Source organism: Cotesia glomerata, linkage group LG3, assembly GCF_020080835.1.
Source record: "Cotesia glomerata isolate CgM1 linkage group LG3, MPM_Cglom_v2.3, whole genome shotgun sequence".
In the NCBI taxonomy this organism is placed as follows: domain Eukaryota; kingdom Metazoa; phylum Arthropoda; class Insecta; order Hymenoptera; family Braconidae; genus Cotesia; species Cotesia glomerata.
Genome location: NC_058160.1, coordinates 17,943,837 through 17,966,760, shown reverse-complemented (window position 1 = coordinate 17,966,760; position 22,924 = coordinate 17,943,837). Strand labels below are relative to the sequence as shown.

The window sequence follows — 22,924 nt, the reverse complement described above, 5'->3', positions numbered from 1 at the left end:
TCTAGCTTGAGACTTGGCTCAATGGTTCGATATTTCCAAATTGAGCCTTGGGAAGTTATTACTATCGGACCAAATATAAATTCAGAACTAGCTTGGTGCTTTAATTGAATCATAGAAAAATTTTTTTCAATGATAAAAAATATTAATTTTTTATGAAGAAAATCTAACGCTAAAAAATGCTTCAATTATTCATTATTTATAGTCACATTATCTTAAATAATAGTAAGAACATTTCGTAAAAAAAAATTATTGAATGAAATTATACTAAGTAGTTACTTTTCTATAAATTAAAAGTGACAATTTCTTAATTTAGATGTACTCAATTATGATCATGTATTTATTTTTGGTAATAGAAAATTTAATTATTTCGTTGAAATCAAATGAATTAAAAAAAAACATTTCATAACTGTATTCTGTCAACAAATTATATTATCTGAACTATACAAAATTTTTAGCAGTTATAAGTTCAATTTTAATTATGGAACATCATGTAATAAAGCAAAATGACTGAGTGATGTTTAACTTAACTAAAACTAATCTGTTAGTGTTACTACGAAGTGCAGCGAAGTCAGTACGGTTCGAGACTTCAACGCGGGTGACCCAGGTTCGATTCCCATCGTGAGCAAAGATTTTTTCAAGGTAATCTGGTGTAATCGCGAGATACGATAATGTAAAGCTGATAATAAACCGTAAAATCGCGAATACAATTAAAATCAAATTTAATTTTTTAATAATGTTTGCATTTTTTTTAGTCCTGGTAAATTAGTTCCCCAAGGCTTGGTCCGAGCCCTGGGCCATTTGTTTCCCAAGACTCGGCCCAAGCCTTGTGTTTTTGTTTCCCAAGGCTTGGAACATGGCCATCATCCAAGGCTCGGACCATTGTCCGCCCAGTGGTCAGCCGAGGCTCACCCTAGCCTCATGCCAAGGCTTGGAACACTGGCATGACGGCTGGCCAAGATCTGGTCCAGGCCTTGCCCAATGGTTCCCTCCAACCAGGGTTCTTGCCCCACCTACTCGGTTTGCGTACCAACAGTATCTCGGCAGAAGGCGAAGATACTGGGAAAGTAATAATTAATTTTTAGTAAGTGAGTATCCAGAGACACACACTAACTAAAAATTAATTAATGTAAAATCAACTTACCTTGATTTTATCCCAGCGGACCAAACTCAAAGCAAATTGATTGATGAAAACACAATCCAGCGACTAGCGAACTTAAGACAGATAAAATCTCTGATCGGAATCAGGTTGCCAAAAGCGTTTTTTTAAAATTGTTTTTAACAATTTTGGAACAACAGTCTTCGCACGGACGCGTAACCAAATTTTTCGCGCTCTAGCGGTGGATCGGGAACTAAAAATAATCTAGCTAATTTAATTTTATGTTAAACTTTCTTATTGAATATTTTATAATATTTAAAACCTTTAAATAATAATAATAATAATAAAAATAAATTCTTGAATATCTTCACAATTTAGTGAAGTGAAATTCGTAGTAAATATTTTGCGATAATGTAATTTTTTGTGTGAATGTGTTTGTGTTGGAAATCATATTCAGTTAAGACGCCGGTGGAAGGGGTAAGGTATTTCTGAACACAATACAAATCATAAAAGCTCGATGACACGTTGCCTGCAGTCACGTTGCTTCAGTTGTTTCTTGACCGGTAATCCGTCAACATGCTCTATTAGTGTGCTTATTATTGCGTGTTTTATTAACCAGTGTATTATTTCAAAAGTGTTTCTACATTTTAATAAGCATAAGAATTTTACAAAGATTTTTTCTAAAATATATAAAACTGAATTTCTATCGAAGAAATTTAAATCACAGTAAAAAACTGTTGTAAAAAGTAAGTATTAATTGTATTTAAGAAAATCCTAGTTTCATTTAGTTCGTTTTCTATTATAATTTTTGAAACATGCAATTAGATATTGATAATTTGTTTTTATTAATAATCTAAAAAAAAAATATTGTACTATTTTTTGATATTGAGTAATAATGGTGAAAAAATAAATAAACATTGGGATAGAAAAACTTAAAATTTATCTTAACGAGCTTACTCTTAAAAACCAATACGCTACATTAAAAAATTGTGTTTTATATACATCTCACAGTTCCAGCATAAAATTTTTCTATAATTAAAAAATCTCCAATTATTGTTCAAGTTCGTCAGTGTATAGGCTGTTAAAATTCATTTTAGAGGTTGTAGAAAAATTTTTCAATCCAGATTGTGTAGTAAAAAATTTAAAAAACATTTTGAACATCCATTAATAATTGAATAAATTTTTATGTATATTATTTGCTCACAGTTAAACTAATAGTTTTATTGTTGATTAGTATTGAAGTTTGAAAGAAAATTTTTGTTTGTGATTCTGTACTTATTCGAACAACTTTTGTGATCGATTGGATCGTATCGGAATTTTCAGTTTGACTAGTAGAATCTAGTAGTTCCTATTAGAAAATTATTGGCTGTAAAAGTTCAAATATACAATAAAAATGAGCTATAAAATTATTAAAAATTAGATTTTATTTGTTGATACAAAAATACTGTATATATTTTTTTTTTTTCATAGGAAAAATATGAAATTAATTCGTCATATTTACATTATATAAATTTTTATGTATATTATTTGCTTACAGTTAAACTAATAATTTTATTGTTGATAAGTGTTGAAGTTTAAAAGAAAATTTTTGTTTGTGATTCTGTACTTATACTGTGTAACAGGGAAAATCGAACTTCCCGGGGTCATTATCGACCCCGATAATTGACGCACGGTAGGTAAGGGTTTTCCCTTACTTTTCGATTTTTGACAAGAGTTTCGACTTGTCACCGGGCGTGCTAATCAAGATTCCCCACTACTGTTCCCGGAAAATGAAGCGGGGCGTAACAATAGGAAAGTTCGAGAGCCTGAGCTGAGGGTTATAAAAGAGCGAGCACGAAAAACATCGAGGCTTTTTCCCTTCTGGAAGCCAGTGGCCTTTTGCCTTTTGTGAATCAGTGACCTTGTTGAGATTAGATAAGTCAAGAGAGTGCAGTTTTGAACGCCGACGATAGAAAGCAACTACTGAGGAGTTTATTACGGTATTTGGAATTGGACAAGCCCTGACCGGAAGCTAACATAGTGGTTTGAGACGACAAGACGTCAAGCGGCGGAGCCAGCCAAGTTGGACCGGAGTATCAGTCGTCGTTGGATAAAACAATAATTGAGTCTCCAGGTATTTTCGATTTTTTTAGGCCAAAATTGATTATTAATTTAATTAAGAGGCTGAAATAATTAAAATTAATTTCTCGAGCGGTCATTTTTATATTAGCAAGTTTTGTACTTTAGAAATTCATGCGCCAAGGTTATTTAGCTAGTTTTTGTTATTGGATATTTATTTTAAAAGAATGAGATTAATAGTTTATTTGTGAATTTACTGTAGAGAATTTATAAGTAATTTATTATAGGCCTGTTGGCTATGATAAATTAATTTTAGTTAAGAATTTTCGAGATACAAAGAAAAGTAAATTTGAATAAGAAATGAAAATGCGTAATTAAGTCAGTGAAGGTCATTCTAGAATGTATGTAGTTAAGAGTTGTATTGAGACGCTTAGGATTCGAATAGTTGATGTTTAGAATTTTGTCTAGGAAGATTAAATTTAGTAAATCCTGTAATGAGTTCAGTAGAATTTATTAATTGAAAATATTAGTAGAAAATTTAGTAAGTGAACTAGTATAGAAATTTAGTGATTATGTAATGTAGTAAAATTTATTTGCAGTAAACAAGTGTTGGCGTAAAATTTAGTAGATTATGATAGTATTGTAAAGTTTTGGAAAATTAAATTTAGGCCGGTGGATAAATGTAATTGAATTGTTTAAGTTAGAAAAGTGCTAAATCAATTATTAAATAATTGATTGAATTAAGGATAATTTATTAGATAAATTCGATAAGAAAATTTGGTGAATTTGGTAAATTAAGTTAATCTGGAGATTAAATTTATTTAAGGAAAATTGGTTAAAATTTTATTTAAGAAAATTTGAGAAATGAAGTTAACGTCCGGTGGATGATTTTATGTGGAATTGAATAAGATTATATGGTATTCCGTCAGGTAGACGAGGTTGTTTATGTGAAATTAGTTCAGATAATTGAATAATTAAGAAGTTTTTATTGGGTAAAACATGTTGTTTGTTATTCCGTCAGTTGGACGAGGGTTTAAGAAATTAAGAATCTAGATGCGTAATGGTCTATGATTAAATTTAGAAATTAGGAATCTAGATGCGTAATGGTCTATGATTGAATTAGGAAATTAAGAATAGATGCGTAATGGTCTATGTAGAGTTAAGAAATTAAGAAGATAGATGCGTAATGATCTATAGTTGAAAGAATTTAAGGATATTTAGTTATAAGTTTTGGCAAGTGCCTGCGTAGGTGAGAGGTCCTCACAATTAAGTAATTGATAGGTTAATTTTAAGGGTAATATTATTAAGGAATTTTGTTAAAATAAAATTGTTTATATTGAATAAATAATTAAATTGTTAATAATTGTTTCTCAGTATTAATTTTTCAGCCTTTCTCAACTTCTCACGACCCGATCTTTCCTTCTCATGCTCCCCGGTTTCTGGGACACCGAGTATAAAATCCCAGTGGCGCCCTTTTCAAAGAGGAAAGGGGTGACCAATTGGACAGGGCTAACCACCCCGTTACAACTGTATATATATATATATATATATATATATATATATATATATATATATATCTATATATATATATATATATATATATTAGGGTGTGCCAAAATGTAACTCCCGTGGAGAACCTTTTAAAATTGGAATTTTGAGTTCCGCTTTTAACAGGGGCTGCGTTTGGGCATTTTCTGAGATATTTTGGAGTGAGACGATGTATTTGATTTTCATAGAATTTTTTAACAGGAAATTTAATTGGGCACTTCCGGCCAAATTTGGAATTTTCACCGGAAATGCCCAAACTAATGCCCAAATATATATATATATATATATATATATATAGATAGATATATATATATATATATATATATATCTATATATATATATAAGCGAAATACCACTCACTCACTCATCACGAGATCTCCGATTGACTTGAAATTTAGCATAGTTACTCCATTCGTGATGTAGACGCTCACTAAGAACGGATTTTACGCAATTTCTAGCCATAATGAATTTTTCGTCTACCATCACGTATGCTACTCCCTCCCCTCCCTCTCATTCTTCCCCTCCCCTCCCGTGACTTCTTCCCCCTTCCCTATATCTCTCTCTCTTTTTTTTTTTTTAGAAAATGTCATTTTGATTCGCCAATCTAAGAAACCCATCAAGTGGCACCCATCAATTATAGAACTCACCCCGCCCCAACGCAGCCACCCACGCTAATCAACCGTTGCCATGGTTACCGTTGCAATGGTTACCATTGCCATGGTTACCATTGCCATGGTTACCGTTGTCATGGATACCGTTGCCATGGTTACCGTTGCCATGGTTACTGTTGCCATGGATACCGTTGCCATGGTTACCGTTGCAAGGGATACAGTTGCCATGGTTACAGTTGCCATGGTTACAGTTGCAATGGTTACCGTTGCTATAACAACTGTTAAAATAAATAAATTGTAATAACAAATTAGGTTGTAAACTAAATTCAGAGGATTGATTAGAATAAAAGTAGAAAGTTACTAAATACAAATATTCTATACAATTATTATTCAACAGTATTATTCTATACAATGTTAGGCAAATACATCGATTTTTATCGATTGATTGTTGGGACAGTAGGAATTCATAATCATACTTTTTTTAAGAAAGAATAGCTAAATCATTAATAACTGAAATAGTTAATATGTATTGGAATGATCATGAAGGATGAACTCCATTATATCATAAAACAGATAAATATAACATAAATATTAATGTTGATATTGTTAAATGATTATACTGATTTTAATGATTAAAATTAAAATGGTAAATTGTGTTTGATGTATCTTCTCTAAAATTTAACAACAATATCGTTAAATTATTATAAAAAAAGGAAGATTTAAGATAATCTATATATATATAAGCGAAATACCACTCACTCACTCATCACGAGATCTCCGAAACTATTCGCCCGATTGACTTGAAATTTAGCATAGTTACTCCATTCGTGATGTAGACGCTCACTAAGAACGGATTTTACGCAATTCCTAGCCAAAATGGATTTTTCGTCTACCATCACGTATGCTACCCCCTCCCCCCTCTCATTCTTCCCCTCCCCTCCCGTGCCTTCTTCCCCCTTCCCGATATCTCTCTCTCTTTTTTTTTTTAGAAAATGTCATTTTGATTCGCCAATCTAAGAAACCATCAAGTGGCACCCATCAATTATAGAACTCACCCCCCCCCCGCCACCATCCATGCTAATCAACCATTGCCATGGTTACCGTTGCAATGGTTACCGTTGCAATGGTTACCGTTGTCATGGTTACCGTTGTCATGGTTACCGTTGCAATGGTTACCGTTGTCATGGTTACCGTTGTCATGGTTACCGTTGTCATGGTTACCGTTGTCATGGTTACCGTTGTCATGGTTACCGTTGTCATGGTTACCGTTGTCATGGTTACCGTTGTCATGGTTACCGTTGTCATGGTTACCGTTGTCATGGTTACCGTTGTCATGGTTACCGTTGTCATGGTTACCGTTGTCATGGTTACCGTTGTCATGGTTACCGTTGTCATGGTTACCGTTGTCATGGTTACCGTTGCAATGGTTACCGTTGCAATGGTTACCGTTGCCATGGTTGCCGTTACCATGGTTGCCGTTGCCATGGTTACCGTTGCCATAGCTAGAATAATCACATAGATAAAAGGTACAGGCCAATCCGATGGAATTTGGAATCTGTGCAAGTCAAAACAATACTCGAATTTAATTTCAAGTCTAGATCTAAAAATACAATTCTATTAAATTCTAAATACAATGCTAAGTGCCCAGCGGAGCGGGCGGGTAACAGCTAGTATATATATATATATATATATATGTATATATATATTTTCATAGGAAAAATATGAAATTAATTCGTTATATTCACATTAAAATTTTAGATAATTTCAAATTTTTTCCAATAACCCAGTAAACACGTTTACGTCATTGTGACGTCAAAATGACATTGGGCTATGTCAGGATTTACGTAAGATACAAGTCACGAATGAGTCATATGTGACTCATTATTTCACACTTCTTGACGTAAGATTCTGACGTTAAAATATGACGTAGTCGTGACGTCAGTATTATGTCTCAATGACATTTATGACGTCAATATGACATACCCGTGATGTCTATATCATGATAATGATGTTATGTCATTATGACGTAAAAGTGATGTAAGTGATGTAAAAATTGTACCTCAGAAAAAATTAAAAAAAAAAAATTTCTCAAAAATAAAAAGATGGCAATTTTGAAATTAATTATAGTGTTGTGGACTTATTACAAAGTTTGAAACACTAGTTATATGTTGATACTTGATGAAAAAATCCTGAGATATGCTGGGCTCGAACTTGGGTCCTCACGTATCGGAGTCTGGAACGCTGCTCACTTGTCCAAGTAACGGTTCATGTCACGTAATAAATAACTTATTTGATAAGCCTTACATGACGAAAAATGCTTATTTCATAATTTTTTCTGAGATTAAATGGATTTTAAGAGCTGGAATTATATAAAATTCAACTCTAATAATTTATACAATTTCATAAAATTTCATTAAACTCATGAAATTTCATAAAGTTCTATAAAACTTTGTAAAAACTCTTATAAAAGGCTCGCTAGTGAAACTTGTGGTAATGAATAGGCAATTTATAAATTTTCATAAAAATTGATTGAATCTTACACTTTCAAAAATTTTCGTCTAAAAGCGGACACAGAGAACTTTAGACTCTCTGCGGACACAGAGAACTTTCACAGAGTGAAATTTTTTCAGAGTAAACGACGTATCCGTGTCATTTGAATATTTTTTAATTCTTATTGATTTCTCAAGACTCGAACTTTTTTTTTATTTAATTTTTTCCGAAAATTTAGTATTTTTCATTTGGATTTTTCTTCTTTAAAATTTCAATTTACAAAATTTAGATTTTTTTTTTAATTTCAACTCTTTTAAGTATACCATTTTTTTAATCTATATTCCTTTTTAATTTCAATTTTTTTCGAAATTTGAATTTCTTTAATTTAACATACTAACAACATTATGAAACTTGATGTATACAGTAAAAAAATTTTACGTCATTGTGTCAAAAAATTTTGTGTTAAAAATTTTTATGTTAAATATTTAACATTTTTTTATGTTGATTCAACACAATAAATGTTAAATTTACATTTAAAAAAGTTAAATATTTGACACAAAAATTTTTAACACTAAAGTTTTTGACGCAATGACGCAAAATTTTTTACTGTATAAAATATTATTAGTCTCGTCAATAACAATCATGGAACTGTTTGAATTATTTCAAATACAATGTTTCATAAGTAGCAGTACTAATGTCAGAAAATTATTTTTCAAGTAATAGTGCAATATTTAAATGACTGACATTTAATTTCTTGACGCGAAATCATAAGAAATTATATGTTTACTCGCTTGACGGTTTAAAAATTTAGAGTTCATGCCACATAAATTGAACTCGGTATTTTGTTATCAGTTTCACACCAAGTCATTTATACTGAATGAAGTCGAAAACATTTTTACAATGGATAAAAGTACCTAAATTCATGGAAAAAATATAAGTGAGAAACATATGTACCGAAAAAAAAGTATTTCTTGCACCAAGAAAATTTTGACGGTGGCCGAAGTTATATTGGAGCAAGAAGTGTTTTAGTGTCAAGAAATTTTGACTTCATTCACGAAATTTTCAGTCATCTCTAATATATTCTTGGTCCAAAGAAATTTACCTTTGAGTCAAGATTTTTTTTCTGCAGTGTATGGAAACATACAAGCAAAGATATAAAAAATTTATATCCCACATGTATTTAATTTGTATGTTTTTTTATTAAAAACGTAAATGAAAAATATTTTGTATGTTATTTGCTAATATGTTAGAATATATTCATTGATATTATAAATTATAAATTTTTTTTATTAAGAACGGACTTAAATTTGCAAGGTACCGGCTTAAATCAACTGTTTACCTCTTCCTGATTCTTACTAAATTTTAAACCAATTTTCACTAATATTTAGCGATTAATTGTAAATTAGACATCTTGTTAAAGAAGTTTTATATTTGATAAATTTTGATCAATCGATAATATTAAAAAAATACACCCCCCCCCCAAATTTTATCAATATAATGGAAAATAATCGTTTGTCACTGATTTAGAAAATGACTTTCAAATTACGTCAGTATTATGTACAATTGTGACAAATTATTGATGTTAAATAATGACTCACAACGGTATCGGTATTACGTACGACCGTGACTTGTCACTGATGTAAACACATGATATTAATCTTACGTCAAGATTACGTACAACCGTGACTTGTCACTGATGTAAACGCATGATGTTAAACTTACGTCAAGATTACGTACAGCCGTGACTTGTCACTGATGTAAACGCATGATGTTAAACTTACGTCAAGATTACGTACAACCATGACTTGTCACTGATGTAAATGCATGATGTTAAACTTACGTCGTTATGACATTGTGACAGGGAATTTGAATTCCCGCGGGACTTAATTTTGATTATCGTGCCGCGGTGAGTAGGAGCTACTCTTTACCTTCGGAGCGCGATGAAGTAGTTGTACGACTCGTCACCGGGTCGTATGTATCGCGGAGTCCCCACCGCTGTCCCCGGAAAATGAAGCGCGGGAGCGAAGTTGGAGAGCACGAGCAGAGGTTATAAAAACGCCGGGTGTTGTGTCAAGCAGTGCAGCCAGATCGTAGGATTTTTTTACCCCCACTTTGTGGTATCTTCCCGTTTAAGCCCATTGAAAACGGCTCAAAGTGGGGGTAAAAAAATCCTACGATCTGGCTGCACTGGTGTCAAGACCCTCTTTCTTCCTGCAAATTTTGCGAGTACGTTAAGTAACTGTGTTCCAGCGTGGGATAATTTTCTAAGACAAGTAAGTAGTTGCTTTCTTAAGGCTTCACGAATGGAACGAAGCGATTAAATTTTATTGTCTGGTATTTCGTTAAAAATTACTTGTCGTTAGGCCATTTGGCTGACGATCTTCGTCTTATTCGAAATATTTATTTACTGGAATTTCTAGGATAAATTGATCGAGGATAAGATCGGGAGCTGGGTGTAATTTGGAGATACGAGTTTCTGGAGCCTTGGAAGTCAGTAAGCACAGTGAAGCCGATCCCGTCATTTTCTTTCTACTGGGAAAAGATTTCATCGCTGGAGTACCGGTTTCAGTTGTCAGGTATTCTAAGTTATTTTAGGCCAAATTAATTAATAATCTAATTAAGAGGCCAAAATAATTAAATTTAATTTCTTGAGCGGTCATCTTAGTATTAGCAAGTTTTGTACTTTAGAAATTCATGCGCCAAGGTCATTTAGCTAGTTTTTGTTATTGGACATTTATTTTATAAGAATGAGATTAATAGTTATTTGTGAATTTACTGTAGATAATTTAATCAGTAATTTATTATAGGCCTGCTGGCTATAATAAATTAATTTAGTTAATAATTTTCGAGATATAAAGAAAAGTAAATTGGAATAAGAAATAAAAATGCGTAATTAAGTCAGTGAAGGTCATTCTAGAGAGTTCCATGGCTGAGAAATTTTGTTAAGACGCTTAGGATTATAACAGTTGATATTTAGAATTTTTTTGGGAAATTAAAGTAGTTAATTTAGCGAATGAATTTATTAAGAAATTTATTGAGTTTAAGAATAATTGATTAGAGAAATTAGCTAAGAAGAATTGATGAATCTAGTAAATTTAGAAGATGAGTAATGAACTTTGTCAATAAAAGTATTTAGTGGATTTTGTAAAGATTATTAGTGGAGATTGAGAAATAAAATAAATTAGTGAGTTTAGTAGAATAAATTGATTGATAATTTTAGTTGAAAATTTAGTTAAGTAAGTTAAAAATGAATTTAGTTAAGTAAGATGGATTAATGAATTTAATGAATTAAAATTGAAGGTCGGAATTTTGTATTAAGAAATTGTTGGGCGTAATTTTGGTAAATTTGGAGAATACGAAGTTTGGGATATAGTTTTATTGGTAATTAAGATGTATGAATAATAAAAGAATTTTGAGAAATGAAGTTAACGTCCGGTGAATGATTTTATATGAAATTTAGTAAGATTATATGGTATTCCGTCAGTTGGACGAGGGTTAAGGAATTAATAATCTAGATGCGTAATGGTCTATGATTAAATTTAGAAATTAAGTATAGATGCGTAATGGTCTATGATTAAGTAAGAAGATAGATGCGTAATGATCTATAGTTGAAAGAATTTAAGGATATTTAGTTATAAGTTTTGGCAAGTGCCTGCGTAGGTGAGAGGTCCTCACAATTAAGTAATTGATAGGTTAATTTTAAGGGTAATATTATTAAGGAATTTTGTTAAAATAAAATTGTTTATATTGAATAAATAATTAAATTGTTAATAATTGTTTCTCAGTATTAATTTTTCAGCCTTTCTCAACTTCTCACGACCCGATCTTTCCTTCTCATGCTCCCCGGTTTCTGGGACACCGAGTATAAAATCCCAGTGGCGCCCTTTTCAAAGAGGAAAGGGGTGACCAATTGGACAGGGCTAACCACCCCGTTACAACATACAATGATGGCATTAATGTGACGTAATATTGTAGTTTATATATTATGTCAGTTGTACGTAATATCTAAGTCATTTCCGTTACATCATAGAGAAGTAATAAACTTACATCAGTATGATGTCAAAAATATATCATATATTTTTACATCATAATTGGATCACAGGTCAATTATACGTCATATTTACGTAAAATATTGTGACATTCCTATGACTTATAAATGACGTCATATTGAAGTCATGTGTTCACTGGGAATCAAGGTTTACTATTATATTCTAGTTGATAAAGGACGAGAGACGAGATATTTGCCTACATAAAATTGATAGCTGAAAATAAATTTGATACGATTCCGTTCGCCTTGACACACAACTATGACAAAATTCCGTTGCCACCTAATAAAAACAAGCAATATTTTGTTCATTATAAGAATGAGGAACCAAAATTAGCTGTGCTCATTAATGTTGAAGGTATTTATTCTTTTCTTAATTTATTGTGTACTATTCAAAGTCTTATTTAAGTATATTTATCATCTGCAGGCTTGTAAAACGTCATAATGTCTATGTGCCAAATATTTCTTAAATGGATAAAACTTATTTCTATAATTTTTATTACACACAATGATTTCAATGTTTTTAGTATACATTACGCGTAATCAATTATCATTCTGAAATATCGAGTATTAACAAAAAACGATTTTCAAATAGATTTTCCGACTGATGAATCTACATCCTTCAAAGATATTTTTTATTTTCTGTTACTCATTACGGCATTTAATAATATCATTGATATAGGAATATTACTTGATAATTTTAAATTTTTTAACTATTTACTTTTTTCCCGGTTTTTGTTATTATAATTTTGTCATATTTAATGTATGTCCATTATCGAATTAATTGATCGATGTACTCATAGTATTCATGCTCTTCTAGAAACAATTACGGAGTTAGAGAAGCTAATTGCAAGCAGAAGGATTATAGTTCCAACTTTTCGAAATCAGGAAACAGCTTCAGAGATGAGTGACATTAAGGGGGGAAATACGTGTAGATGGCCGTTTTCGAGCAGATTTTAATCAATTATTTAAAGGTATAAAAAATTAATATTATTTATTCAAACTTTTGGGTTATTTTATACATATATTAAAGAGTAAAAATTTACATTTACAAGAATAAAACTTAAAAAGTAGTAAAGATATCAGCTGATACATCTCGTAGGTTGTCGTCCGACTTCGCAACTGGTGTACATCATGGAGGCCATAATTTTTATCTGAAATCAATGCATCAAAATTATAACTTTTTTTAGACATGTATCTTCTATATGAACCTCATTTTAAAGAAAAAAAAAAAAAATTTTCATTTTTTTGACGGCTGTGAAAGTAAGTCATGTTTTTTTACCTTTTTTTTGTTTATTGTTTAGTATAAGAAAATTAGTTAAAATGAAAAAATTGCTTCTGATTGAGGTTCATATTCAGCACAATTATGTAAAGAAATAATATACTAAATTTGAAGATGATTGGTTAAAAACTTTTTAAGCTAGAGTGTACACTAGTTCGAAAAAACTAGTTTCGAGAAAAACGCGTTTAAAAATAAGTGATGAAAAGTTAAGGTGACCGTCTCTTTTTGTCATGCAATAATTTCTCGCGACATAAATTATCAGCAATAATTTCTTGTTCGATATTTTCACAAAGGCAATATTTCTCATTGTCAAAATTTATTTGGTATTATTAATTATTATTAAAATTAATATTTATTTAATTATGAATTTTTAATGATAAAGTGAAAATAAAATATTTGAGAAACTTTTAAATGATAATTTTTGCTCTGTGAAAATTTTTAATCAAGAAATTTTTGAGTGAGAATTTTTGCATGTGAGAAATTTTTGTATGATAATTTTTTATGAAAAATTTTTGTTTCGATAAATTGTTACTGGTAAATAAAGCCACGGTGCCAAAAGGTTAATATAAAGTTGTATTAAACGAATTGAAACAACTTACCAATTAATCAGCTATTCCAGCACCATATTGTAAGCCTTCTTCAGCTTCATATGCTTCATTTTGAGCTTGTAGCTTTTCTTTTCGTGCTTTTCGGGCTTCTTTACTGTCCAAGGAGCTGCGTCGATTCTGACGGGTTACGCGCTGACTGTCGGATTGTTGTGCGTGATTGAAGCTATTGTTCCCAACGATGAGACCTAACTCGTTCATGACTAATAAAATACTTGAACTGCCTTCATTGAATAAGCAAGCAGCCAAGTATGCAGCAATTTCAATAGTTTTTAAACCACTATGCAAATGTTTAGGGGCCATACGCCAAATAGTTGAATTAAAACTTTCATTAGCATTTTGAGTATGGCCTCCTAAACATCTCTCCAATAAATCTACCCGGGATAAATCCTGATAAATTGGAAAAATCGCTTTTTGAACGTCAGGATGCAAAGGTGTCGGATATTTTGGAGGTTCTGTCCCCAGAGCTTTAGCTTCGTTCCACTTACACCAGCTATCTACACCCTTTGGACATTTGTCATGTTGTGGATTATCATCTGTTGATATCATATGGAAATAAGTTGCCAATATCTCATTTTTCATGTCTTCAACGCTATTTACATTTCTCCTAATTGCTAGTCCATAGTAAGTGCTTAATTTTTTTATTAAAACTTCTGTCAACTTTCCTCTTCCAACCAATTGTTTTTCTTTTTTTACGCTCCGGAGTCGCGTTCCCATTCTTTTTTGCACATGACCTATACATTCGCTTTTAGTTACTGTCAGTTCATCACCATACGGGTTCAATTTTATCACTGCTGAGAATGTTTTGGAATCTCCATCGCCTATATAATTACCGTACTTTACTCCGTGTAATTCTTCTGACCTTGTAAACATCGTTTTGATAGCTTCAACTTCCATACTTCCCGCAGATCCTTCATGTGTTTGTGTGCAGCTTTCTTCATCATGGTTTTCTTCCCAAGCTATATATTCCGGTGAAGTTTTCGGTTTGTTCTTCCATATTGCACACGCATGACAATAACTACTCCGAACAACTAAATCTACAACCTTTCCAGTATAATAGCCTATTAGAGTTGTAACGCCAAATAATGATTTGAATCCTCGTTTCCTCCAAGTTCCATCACCAGATACTTTAAAATTAAGAAGAGGTCTTTCGTGCTTCTCATTTTCTTTTTTTTCTTCATCTACAGCTTTCTTACAACAAAATTCAAATATTTTTTTAGCAGCACTGTGAATATGATCATATATCGAATTGTAAGTATTTTCACAGATACCTGGAAGTATATGAATGACTACCTACTCGACCCTAACCGACCGCTCCGTTCAGGTAATTATGTTCTCGGGCGCTGTACCGAGCGCACTTACTAAATCGCTTGTAACTTTTGAACGAATAATAATTTTGACCTGAAATTTTAACTGTATATTTTTCAATAGTTTTACAAGCGATTTATGAAAAAAAAAATTTTGAATTTTTTCAAGCCTCTACACGTATTTCCCCCCTTAATGGGTATTCGGGCTGTAGCTGGTGTTATGCGACTGGAGTTTATGATAGTTTTGCTGTTAGATACCCAATCACTCAACAAGCTTCACTACTGCGGACAAAAGATAGCCATACTAAAGATGTCGAAGAAGTTGAAAAATTGCGGAAACTAATAAACGGAGTCAAAGGTAATTGTGCAATGCGAAAACTAAATCATTTCGATTGTGTATGGGGTTTTCCTTTAGATTAAATGCACGGCATTCTATTGGTAGTGGCACGACAACTTTGGGCATTGTGGAGTAAGCCAGGGACTGAGTATTATTTAAAGCCCGAACAACGAAAAAAAATTGCAGCTCGTCAGCTAAACATTAAAAGACCACAAGAAATTCATCGACTTGTAAGAACTATTGACCACACAGCAAAGTGGAAAGCTTCGGAATGGGAGTCGTGGTTATTATTTGATAGCGTCCCGTGTTTATCTGGTATTCTCAATGAAAAATGTTTTCAGTCATATTTCTTATTAGTGTCAAGCATTTATGTCTTAATGACTGACAATATAAGAGAAAGGGACCTTATAATATGTGAAATAAATATTCAATTTGTACGTGATTGTCAAATAATTTATGGTGTTAGTTCAATGACATTTAATTTACATTCGTTGTTTCATCTAGTAGAATCTGTCAAACAAAGTGAACCGTTGTGGTCAACTTCGGCTTTTCTTTTTGAAAGCATGATTTTCCTTATTAAACATTACATTACTGGAGTCAGTGGTGTATCAAATCAAATAGTAAACTCAGTACTAAAAGAAAAAAATATTCGATGTAACATTGACTACAATACTGAATCCGAGACATGTCGTAAATATTGTAAGGATTTATTTAAGCCGCATCAACTAAAAATTTGCACCCGAAGTGATAACCATGCTTTTCTGATCGGCGATGAAGAATCACCTAACGATAAACTGGTTGTGTTGATCAGTAAATATTTCGACGATATTTCTTCAGTTAAAGTCTTCGACAGATGCATTTATAATAAAATGGTACTTCGTAGCACGGCTTACAATCGTCCGAAGAAAACAAATGACACAGTAGTCCAGTTAGATTCAAAAAAGTTTAAACTTATCAACGGTTTTTTTTCTCATAACAATACCTGTTATCTTTTTGGTAATCAGATATTAACTGCTCCAACAAGTTTTCAGTCAAACACGCAATTATTCCATATCATACAAGCAGTAAATGTAGAAGGAGAAATTATAATCATCAATATTGAAGCTATTTTAAAGAAAGTCATTTTTTTTTCAACAGGAGCCAATAATTATATTTCTCTGTTTCCGAAAAATATTTATGTTTTACTGATATAAAGTATTGTATTTATTTTTATTTTTTTTTTTTTTTGATAAATGTATTAAGCCCTATTAAAGCAGTGTACCAAAATTTATCTATATCTCTTCACTTTTGTTTTTAATAGTATTTAATTGAAAAAGCATGTAAATAACGCTGTTCATAATTCGACCATGTTAAAGTAAATTAGATCATGTTTAGAAATAATTTAACAACGAAAAGGTAAACAAAACCATATTTTTATGAGTCTTTGTGGAAAAAACGCAATGACTTTTATGAGATGATGAAATAAAATCTGGGTATTTTAACATTTATGATAGATTATTGATGGAAATATATCAAATGATGAAAATTATGCTAAAGAAAATGTTGAACCAACTTTGAGTAAAATTCCTCTACAAGAAGTCACCCCTCTGACGCAGAAAGTGACCTCTCCGAAACAGTCCCTTAAAGAAAAAATAGATTCATCAGTAGTAAAAGTTGAAAACGAAGCAGAAAAAATCAAGGTCAGTGTACATTTATTCTTAGGCTCATATATTATTCATATTATCGTTGAATTTTTTAAATAATAGTATTATTATCTCTTATATGCAAAAAAAAAAATATTTTATAAAGAAAAAGAAGAGATTCTATAGCGTTGACGGACCTGAACCCAAACAAAAAATCAAAAAAAGTGGCACCGATAAAAAAACTAAAAAAAATAAAGTATAGACTTTACATGTTACTTTAGATGGTAATATTATTTAACTTTTTTCTATGGTAATCATATACTTCTAGAGATAATTATAAAGTAATTTGAAATGATTTTAATGAGTATAGGACTTTTTAGAAAATTTTTAAGAAAGGTGCTAAGCGATTTGTTGTTCCTGATAAAAATTAAGAATGTTTTATAATTAATAGCCATACTTGTAAAACTTTGAAAAAAAAAAAAAATGATAAAAATTTGACTAGAAGTACAACATAAATGATAATTAAAAAAATTTAATTCATTACAATAAGTTGCTTTTAGCAAATTTGAAATTAAATTTTCGTTTACATTTTTTATCCATACTATTTCAGCTTCAATATCGACAGATAAGCTGCAACAAATTATCATGAATGTTTGTAAATGTTTTAATTTTAATTATTTCTTATTTTTTCAAGAAACTAAAAAATCCCAAAAAACTTAAAAAGTCATCCAAAGAAATGACATTGAAATATTCAAGTCATGCCAGTGATAGTGGACAGTTGCATGATGTAAGTATAATGAAAAGCAATTCAAACAACGCAATTTCGAAAATTTATATAATTATTTTATATTAATTTTACAATATTTTTAGGATAAATCCATAGAACCTGAAAAAATTCCAATATCACTAAATAATGGAGTGAGAATTTCCATACTAAGTACAAATGCGATGCAAAAAGTTTGCTTCCAAAAACATCTGACATGATTAATGTAGTAGAAGCAAATGGAACTAATAATTCCATTTTAAGCGGTAATGACAGTCAGCAATCATTTCCTATAAATCCAAAAATGATGCTCTCAAAGATATAAGTAAGCAACTAGAGAACTTGGAAAAAAGTCAAGAGGCTTTTCAGCAAGTGGTGACAGGAGCTTTGCAGACTATTGTGTCAAACTGGCAGCAATTTCAGAGAAAGTACTTTTATATATTATTTTACTTCAACATCATTTTAAAATCATTCATAATATAAACAGTTGCAGTTAAGGGGGTATTCTAGTCTAGAATTTTGAAAAAAATGAAAAAGTTTTTTTTTCACAATTCGATAGTTTAGATATTCAAAAATATCTCCCTGAAAGGATTTTTCAAAATTCAAATTATTTTCAAAGTTACAGCCGTTTTAGTGCCGGTGCTGGTAAATTGACTGATAAAGTAATCACTCAGTTGTCTGCGTACTACGGATTAGCTATCCGTCGTCATCCTAAATCCGTTGAAGATATGAAACGAAAAATATGAGCCACGTACTTGGCATAAAATTTCAACTGATAAGAAGCCTCAGCACATGAATTGCCCTCCTGGACCAGACAGCTGGTGCAAGTGGCAGAAAGCAGCGGCCGAAGGAACTGAGGATGACTTTCACCATGAAAATCCACCTCTAACTGATAAGGTTTTAAAAGTTATGAAACCTATTTACAAATGCTTATCAGATGATTCTTTATTAGAACGTTGCTTGGACAGCGAAACTCAAAATAACAACTAGTCACTTAACTCTTTAATATGGACATTTGCACCCAAACATATCCATGCCGGGTCCCAGACAATTGAGATTGCTAATTGTTTAGCATTTTGCATTTTCAATGAAGGCTTTTATCCTATTTTACAAATAATGAGTCTAATGGGAATAAAAATAGGTCTGGAATCCCATGGGTTTGCTGTTAGGCGCAACGCAGTAAGGATTGAACGGTCTGAGGTTCGAGCTTCAGATGCTTCAAAAGAGGAAAGAACTGCTCGTTATACAGAGAGAAATGCTGAAAACAGTCAATATGAAGTAGAGGAAGGCCCAATGTATGAAGCTGGGATGGCTGATTAAGAGAATGTAAGTTATACGTACTATTTTATCAGTTACGCTGCCTGAAACTGAATGTTAAACTTTAATTTAAACGCGTTTTTCTCGGAACTACTTTTTTCGATACGGTGATGCAGATATCTTAGGTTCTAATCAGCCGATTTACCATGAAATTTAGCATGAATATTCTTCAATTATCTCGCTTTCGCACTAACTAATAAAAATTGAAAATTTCAAATTTGTAATATTTTTAACAAATTGGAGGAAGTTGAAAAATGAGTAAAAAAATCGACTTCTATTTTTAAACAGCCGCCATTTTGTGAAAAAAATTTTTTTTTCAAGTTTTCTTGGTTTGTGCGATAATGACATTTGTACTGATCAATAATTTGGCATTGTTTTTTTTTCAGATGGATACAAAGGGAGAAATCCTTTTCACGAGGACACGGTCTTTTTTTTTCTCTACTTCAAGGACTTATATCTTTTTGAAAATTTATTTTTTTTTTTTAAATGTATTTTTTTGTATTCTTGAAATATCAATAAACAAATGATAAAAAATTGTATAGTAAAAATATTAACAGCTTCTTTTATATTAATTGCCAAAAAACGCTCGAAATTCAGACCTCTAGACTAGAATACCCCCTTAAATTCCAATTAAATTAAATAATATTTATTTAGTGATTAACTTTGATATATTGTTTACTTTAGAATTATAAATGATTGCTTGCAGAAAATTATTATTTCAGTAGAAACGTAATTATGTTGAATAGACTTATTTACATCTATTATAATTATGTTTATGTTTAGGTACTCGTGCTACAATACCAACAGCAGTCCAAGCGATAGACTTTGCTAATATACAAGTACCTCCACCAGTTGGTTTTATAAGATCAGACACTGGAATGGTAATTTTTTTATTAAATTAAGAATTAAGAATTAAATTAAGAAGTTCTAATACCTTTGACAATTTATTGTTAGTTTAAAATTTCAGAAACAGTTATTATTAAGTTAGTATTGAAAAAATGTTGTTGATGATTATGTAAAGCATTAAGAATAACAAAAATTTTTTTTTCTAAAGGTTAGTTGCACTTTTTACTTTTGTTGAATTATAAGTGAATGTGTTACGATTATTATAATGTGGCTGTTGAGCTTCAAAAAGTTTAATTTAAATACATATCAATAATCAATATTTCAATGTAAATTGAGGCTTTAGAGCAATTAAAAGGTTAACGATTTTTTAATGACAAAATAACACTAATAATAATAATTATATAAAGTTCTGAATAACTTAATAACTAAGAATATATATTCTTATAATTGGAGATGGTGAAATTAAAGAAAAAATGATAAAAATCAAAAGGTTTATTATGAGTTTACACAACTTGGTCAAATTAATCAGTCATGTGTGGTTTCATTTTTCCATAGAAATTAGATTAATGAAAAGTATGTTTAAGAATATTTATTATTTTGTTATTGCTAATGTAAAATCTGTCTAAATGTACTTACCAAATCTCGAAAGCTACGTGTAGTTTGTTTTATAAATGACAGTAGAAAATCCTTTAAAAAATTTTAAATATTCAAACATCAAGAATTAGTTTGATTATTATTTTTTGACATAACTATGAATCGAAGTTGATCGATGCAATTTTTCAAATATAATGCTAATTAATAATCTAAATTTTTAGGGTGTGGTGCATGCCTACACAGAATTTGTTTACATTTTGAAAACTCACAAAATTTATCTCTATACGAGTCAAGCTAATACGTTTCTTTTCACATAGAAAAATCTCTATACAAGATTAATTCTACACCGCGGCATCTCTACACATATAAAAATAATAAACAGAATATCAATGCAAAAGAATATCTCTCAGATTTGAAATCTCTACATAGTTCATCTCTACACAGTTCATCTCTACACAGTTCATCTCTACACAATCCTAACTTCAAGTCGTAAGCGCTTGACATTTGATTTAAGAAAAAAAAAAGAATAAATAGACTATTAACATTGATAAATTTATAAAAAAAACTCCGCGAAGTGAATTCTTTATTCTCTTTTATTATATAAAAATAAAAAAAATTATTTATTCGTTTAAAAATTATAAAATGGGTATTTAGAGATTTTTTAAATTACTATATTTTTTTTTCCTTAGTTTAATAAAACAAATCAATTTTAATATTTAAGAAAAATTGCTTCAATATTTTTAAAAATTTTTACAAGCAGCATTTTTTAATAAATGCTTTCTATAATAATTTATCTATTATTAGATCCGAAAAATTGCCACGTTAATTAATTTTAGTGACCTTAAAGTAATTAATTTTATTTAATTAAACGTAATAATGTTAATGATTGATTACATCTTAATATTTACTTACTTGTTTAAACCTGACACCAATATTTTTTATCTGTAAAAATTTTTTTATTGTTAAATGTTTAATTTCTTATTATGCATAATATTTTTTTTTATTTTTATTTTTCATAGAATTAATCAATACAACATAGAATTGTTAATTAATTTTAATTTATAATAATGAACAATTTTAGATAGGATAATAAAAAAAGATTAATAGAAAAATTCGCTTGATTCAAGAGAATAAATGTTGAACCATGAAGATAATTTCGAATGATCCACAGATTCGGTAGAATCTGGCGCCAAGTTCCGTTCAAATCCGTTGTAAACGGAGCGCCAGACTACCGAGTGTGTTTACTGTAAGCAGAACGGTATTTCGAGGTTGCAAAATTTTATTTAATTCGACGGTACTTCTTGTTCCTAAATTTTATATTATAACAGTAATTCATACTTTATCTTACTGATATCAATTAATTATATTCAATTATAACCATTAATTTACTTGAAATTATTAAATTTTATCAGCACAAACTATAGCAAGCTCAAAAATTTCGATCCTGACTTTTTTTCGATGTAAAAAGTGACATGCCACAGACTAAGTAATTCGAGAATGCATGGTAATCCTCCAATAGATGGGAAACTACAGTTAAAAAAATAAATTTCACAGCTTGCATCTACACCCGCCAGGGTGCGCTGCAATTATTTTTACATAAACTGTAGCTTCAAGGGGATAGTTTGCTATCAAAAATGCAGCCAACTTGAGATTTAAGTTAGTACTAATTGCAAATTTTTATTATAATTACAAAAAATACTGAAATCCGAACAAAAACAGTTTCACTGTAAAAAAATCGCGCCAAGTCCACGTTCATAAGACTATTAAGAAAAAAAAAATTTTTTTTTTTCTTTACAAAAAGATATAAAATAGAAAAATTAAAAAATCCAAGTAACCGATATGATTGTATATGATTTTCGGAAATTAAAAAAAATTTTGTTGTAAATTTAAAAATTAAGAAAAAAATTTTGGAACGTATTTAGTGTGCGTGGTTGCAAAATATTTTACTTTTAATGAAATTCGTAAAATCTATTTACTAGGACTTTAAAAAAATTGAAATACACAATGACGCACACTAAATACGTTCCAAAATTTTTTTCTTAATTTTTAAATTTACAACAAAATTTTTTAATTTCCGAAAATCATATACAATTATATCGGTTACTTGGATTTTTAATTTTTCTATTTTATATCTTTTGTAATGAAAAAAAATTTTTTTCTTAATAGTCTTATGAACGTGGACTTGGCGCGATTTTTACAGTGAAACTGTTTTGTTCGGATTTCATTATCTTTAATCAAGTAGAAAATTTTTCGAACTAAAACTTCTCTGCTTGACTCGAGATAAAGAAATTTTCCGAAATTATTTTATAGTTACGAAATTTTTCTTCTTGAAGCAAGTTAATTTTCCATCAGCTTAATTAAACAATAATAGTAATTAATAATTTTTTAAATTTAAGAAGTGAA

The 22,924-nt window shown here is 30.4% G+C and overlaps 2 protein-coding genes and 2 long non-coding RNA genes across 4 annotated transcripts; 3 read left to right on the top strand and 1 right to left on the bottom strand.

The window, feature by feature from the left end:
• Nucleotides 1–1,510: 1,510 nt before the first annotated feature.
• LOC123262040 lies at nucleotides 1,511–12,765 on the top strand. Its single transcript, XR_006508833.1, has 3 exons — nucleotides 1,511–1,842; nucleotides 12,019–12,206; nucleotides 12,669–12,765. It is a non-coding gene; the product is annotated as an uncharacterized LOC123262040 (long non-coding RNA).
• A 119-nt stretch (nucleotides 12,766–12,884) lies between these two features.
• On the bottom strand, nucleotides 12,885–14,409 carry LOC123262032. Its single transcript, XM_044724019.1, has 2 exons — nucleotides 13,730–14,409; nucleotides 12,885–13,002 (listed from the first exon to the last, which is right to left on the bottom strand). Exon 1 carries the CDS (start codon nucleotides 14,315–14,317, stop codon nucleotides 13,733–13,735), a length of 585 nt encoding a protein of 194 aa, XP_044579954.1. The 5' UTR covers nucleotides 14,318–14,409; the 3' UTR covers nucleotides 12,885–13,002; nucleotides 13,730–13,732.
• An 829-nt stretch (nucleotides 14,410–15,238) lies between these two features.
• On the top strand, nucleotides 15,239–16,572 carry LOC123261415. The gene has a single exon (XM_044723008.1). The coding sequence runs from the start codon at nucleotides 15,463–15,465 to the stop codon at nucleotides 16,570–16,572; it is 1,110 nt and encodes a 369-aa protein (XP_044578943.1). The 5' UTR covers nucleotides 15,239–15,462.
• Nucleotides 16,573–17,212: 640 nt separating this feature from the next.
• Nucleotides 17,213–17,952, top strand: LOC123262038. The gene is made up of 2 exons (XR_006508831.1): nucleotides 17,213–17,788; nucleotides 17,872–17,952. It is a non-coding gene; the product is annotated as an uncharacterized LOC123262038 (long non-coding RNA).
• The last annotated feature ends 4,972 nt before the right edge of the window (nucleotides 17,953–22,924 follow it).

What these genes read in the sequence shown, in the direction of transcription:
- LOC123262032 (XM_044724019.1), bottom strand. Translation starts at nt 14,317, where the DNA reads ATGAAAAATGAGATATTGGCAACTTATTTCCATATGATATCAACAGAT.
- LOC123261415 (XM_044723008.1), top strand. Translation starts at nt 15,463, where the DNA reads ATGCACGGCATTCTATTGGTAGTGGCACGACAACTTTGGGCATTGTGG.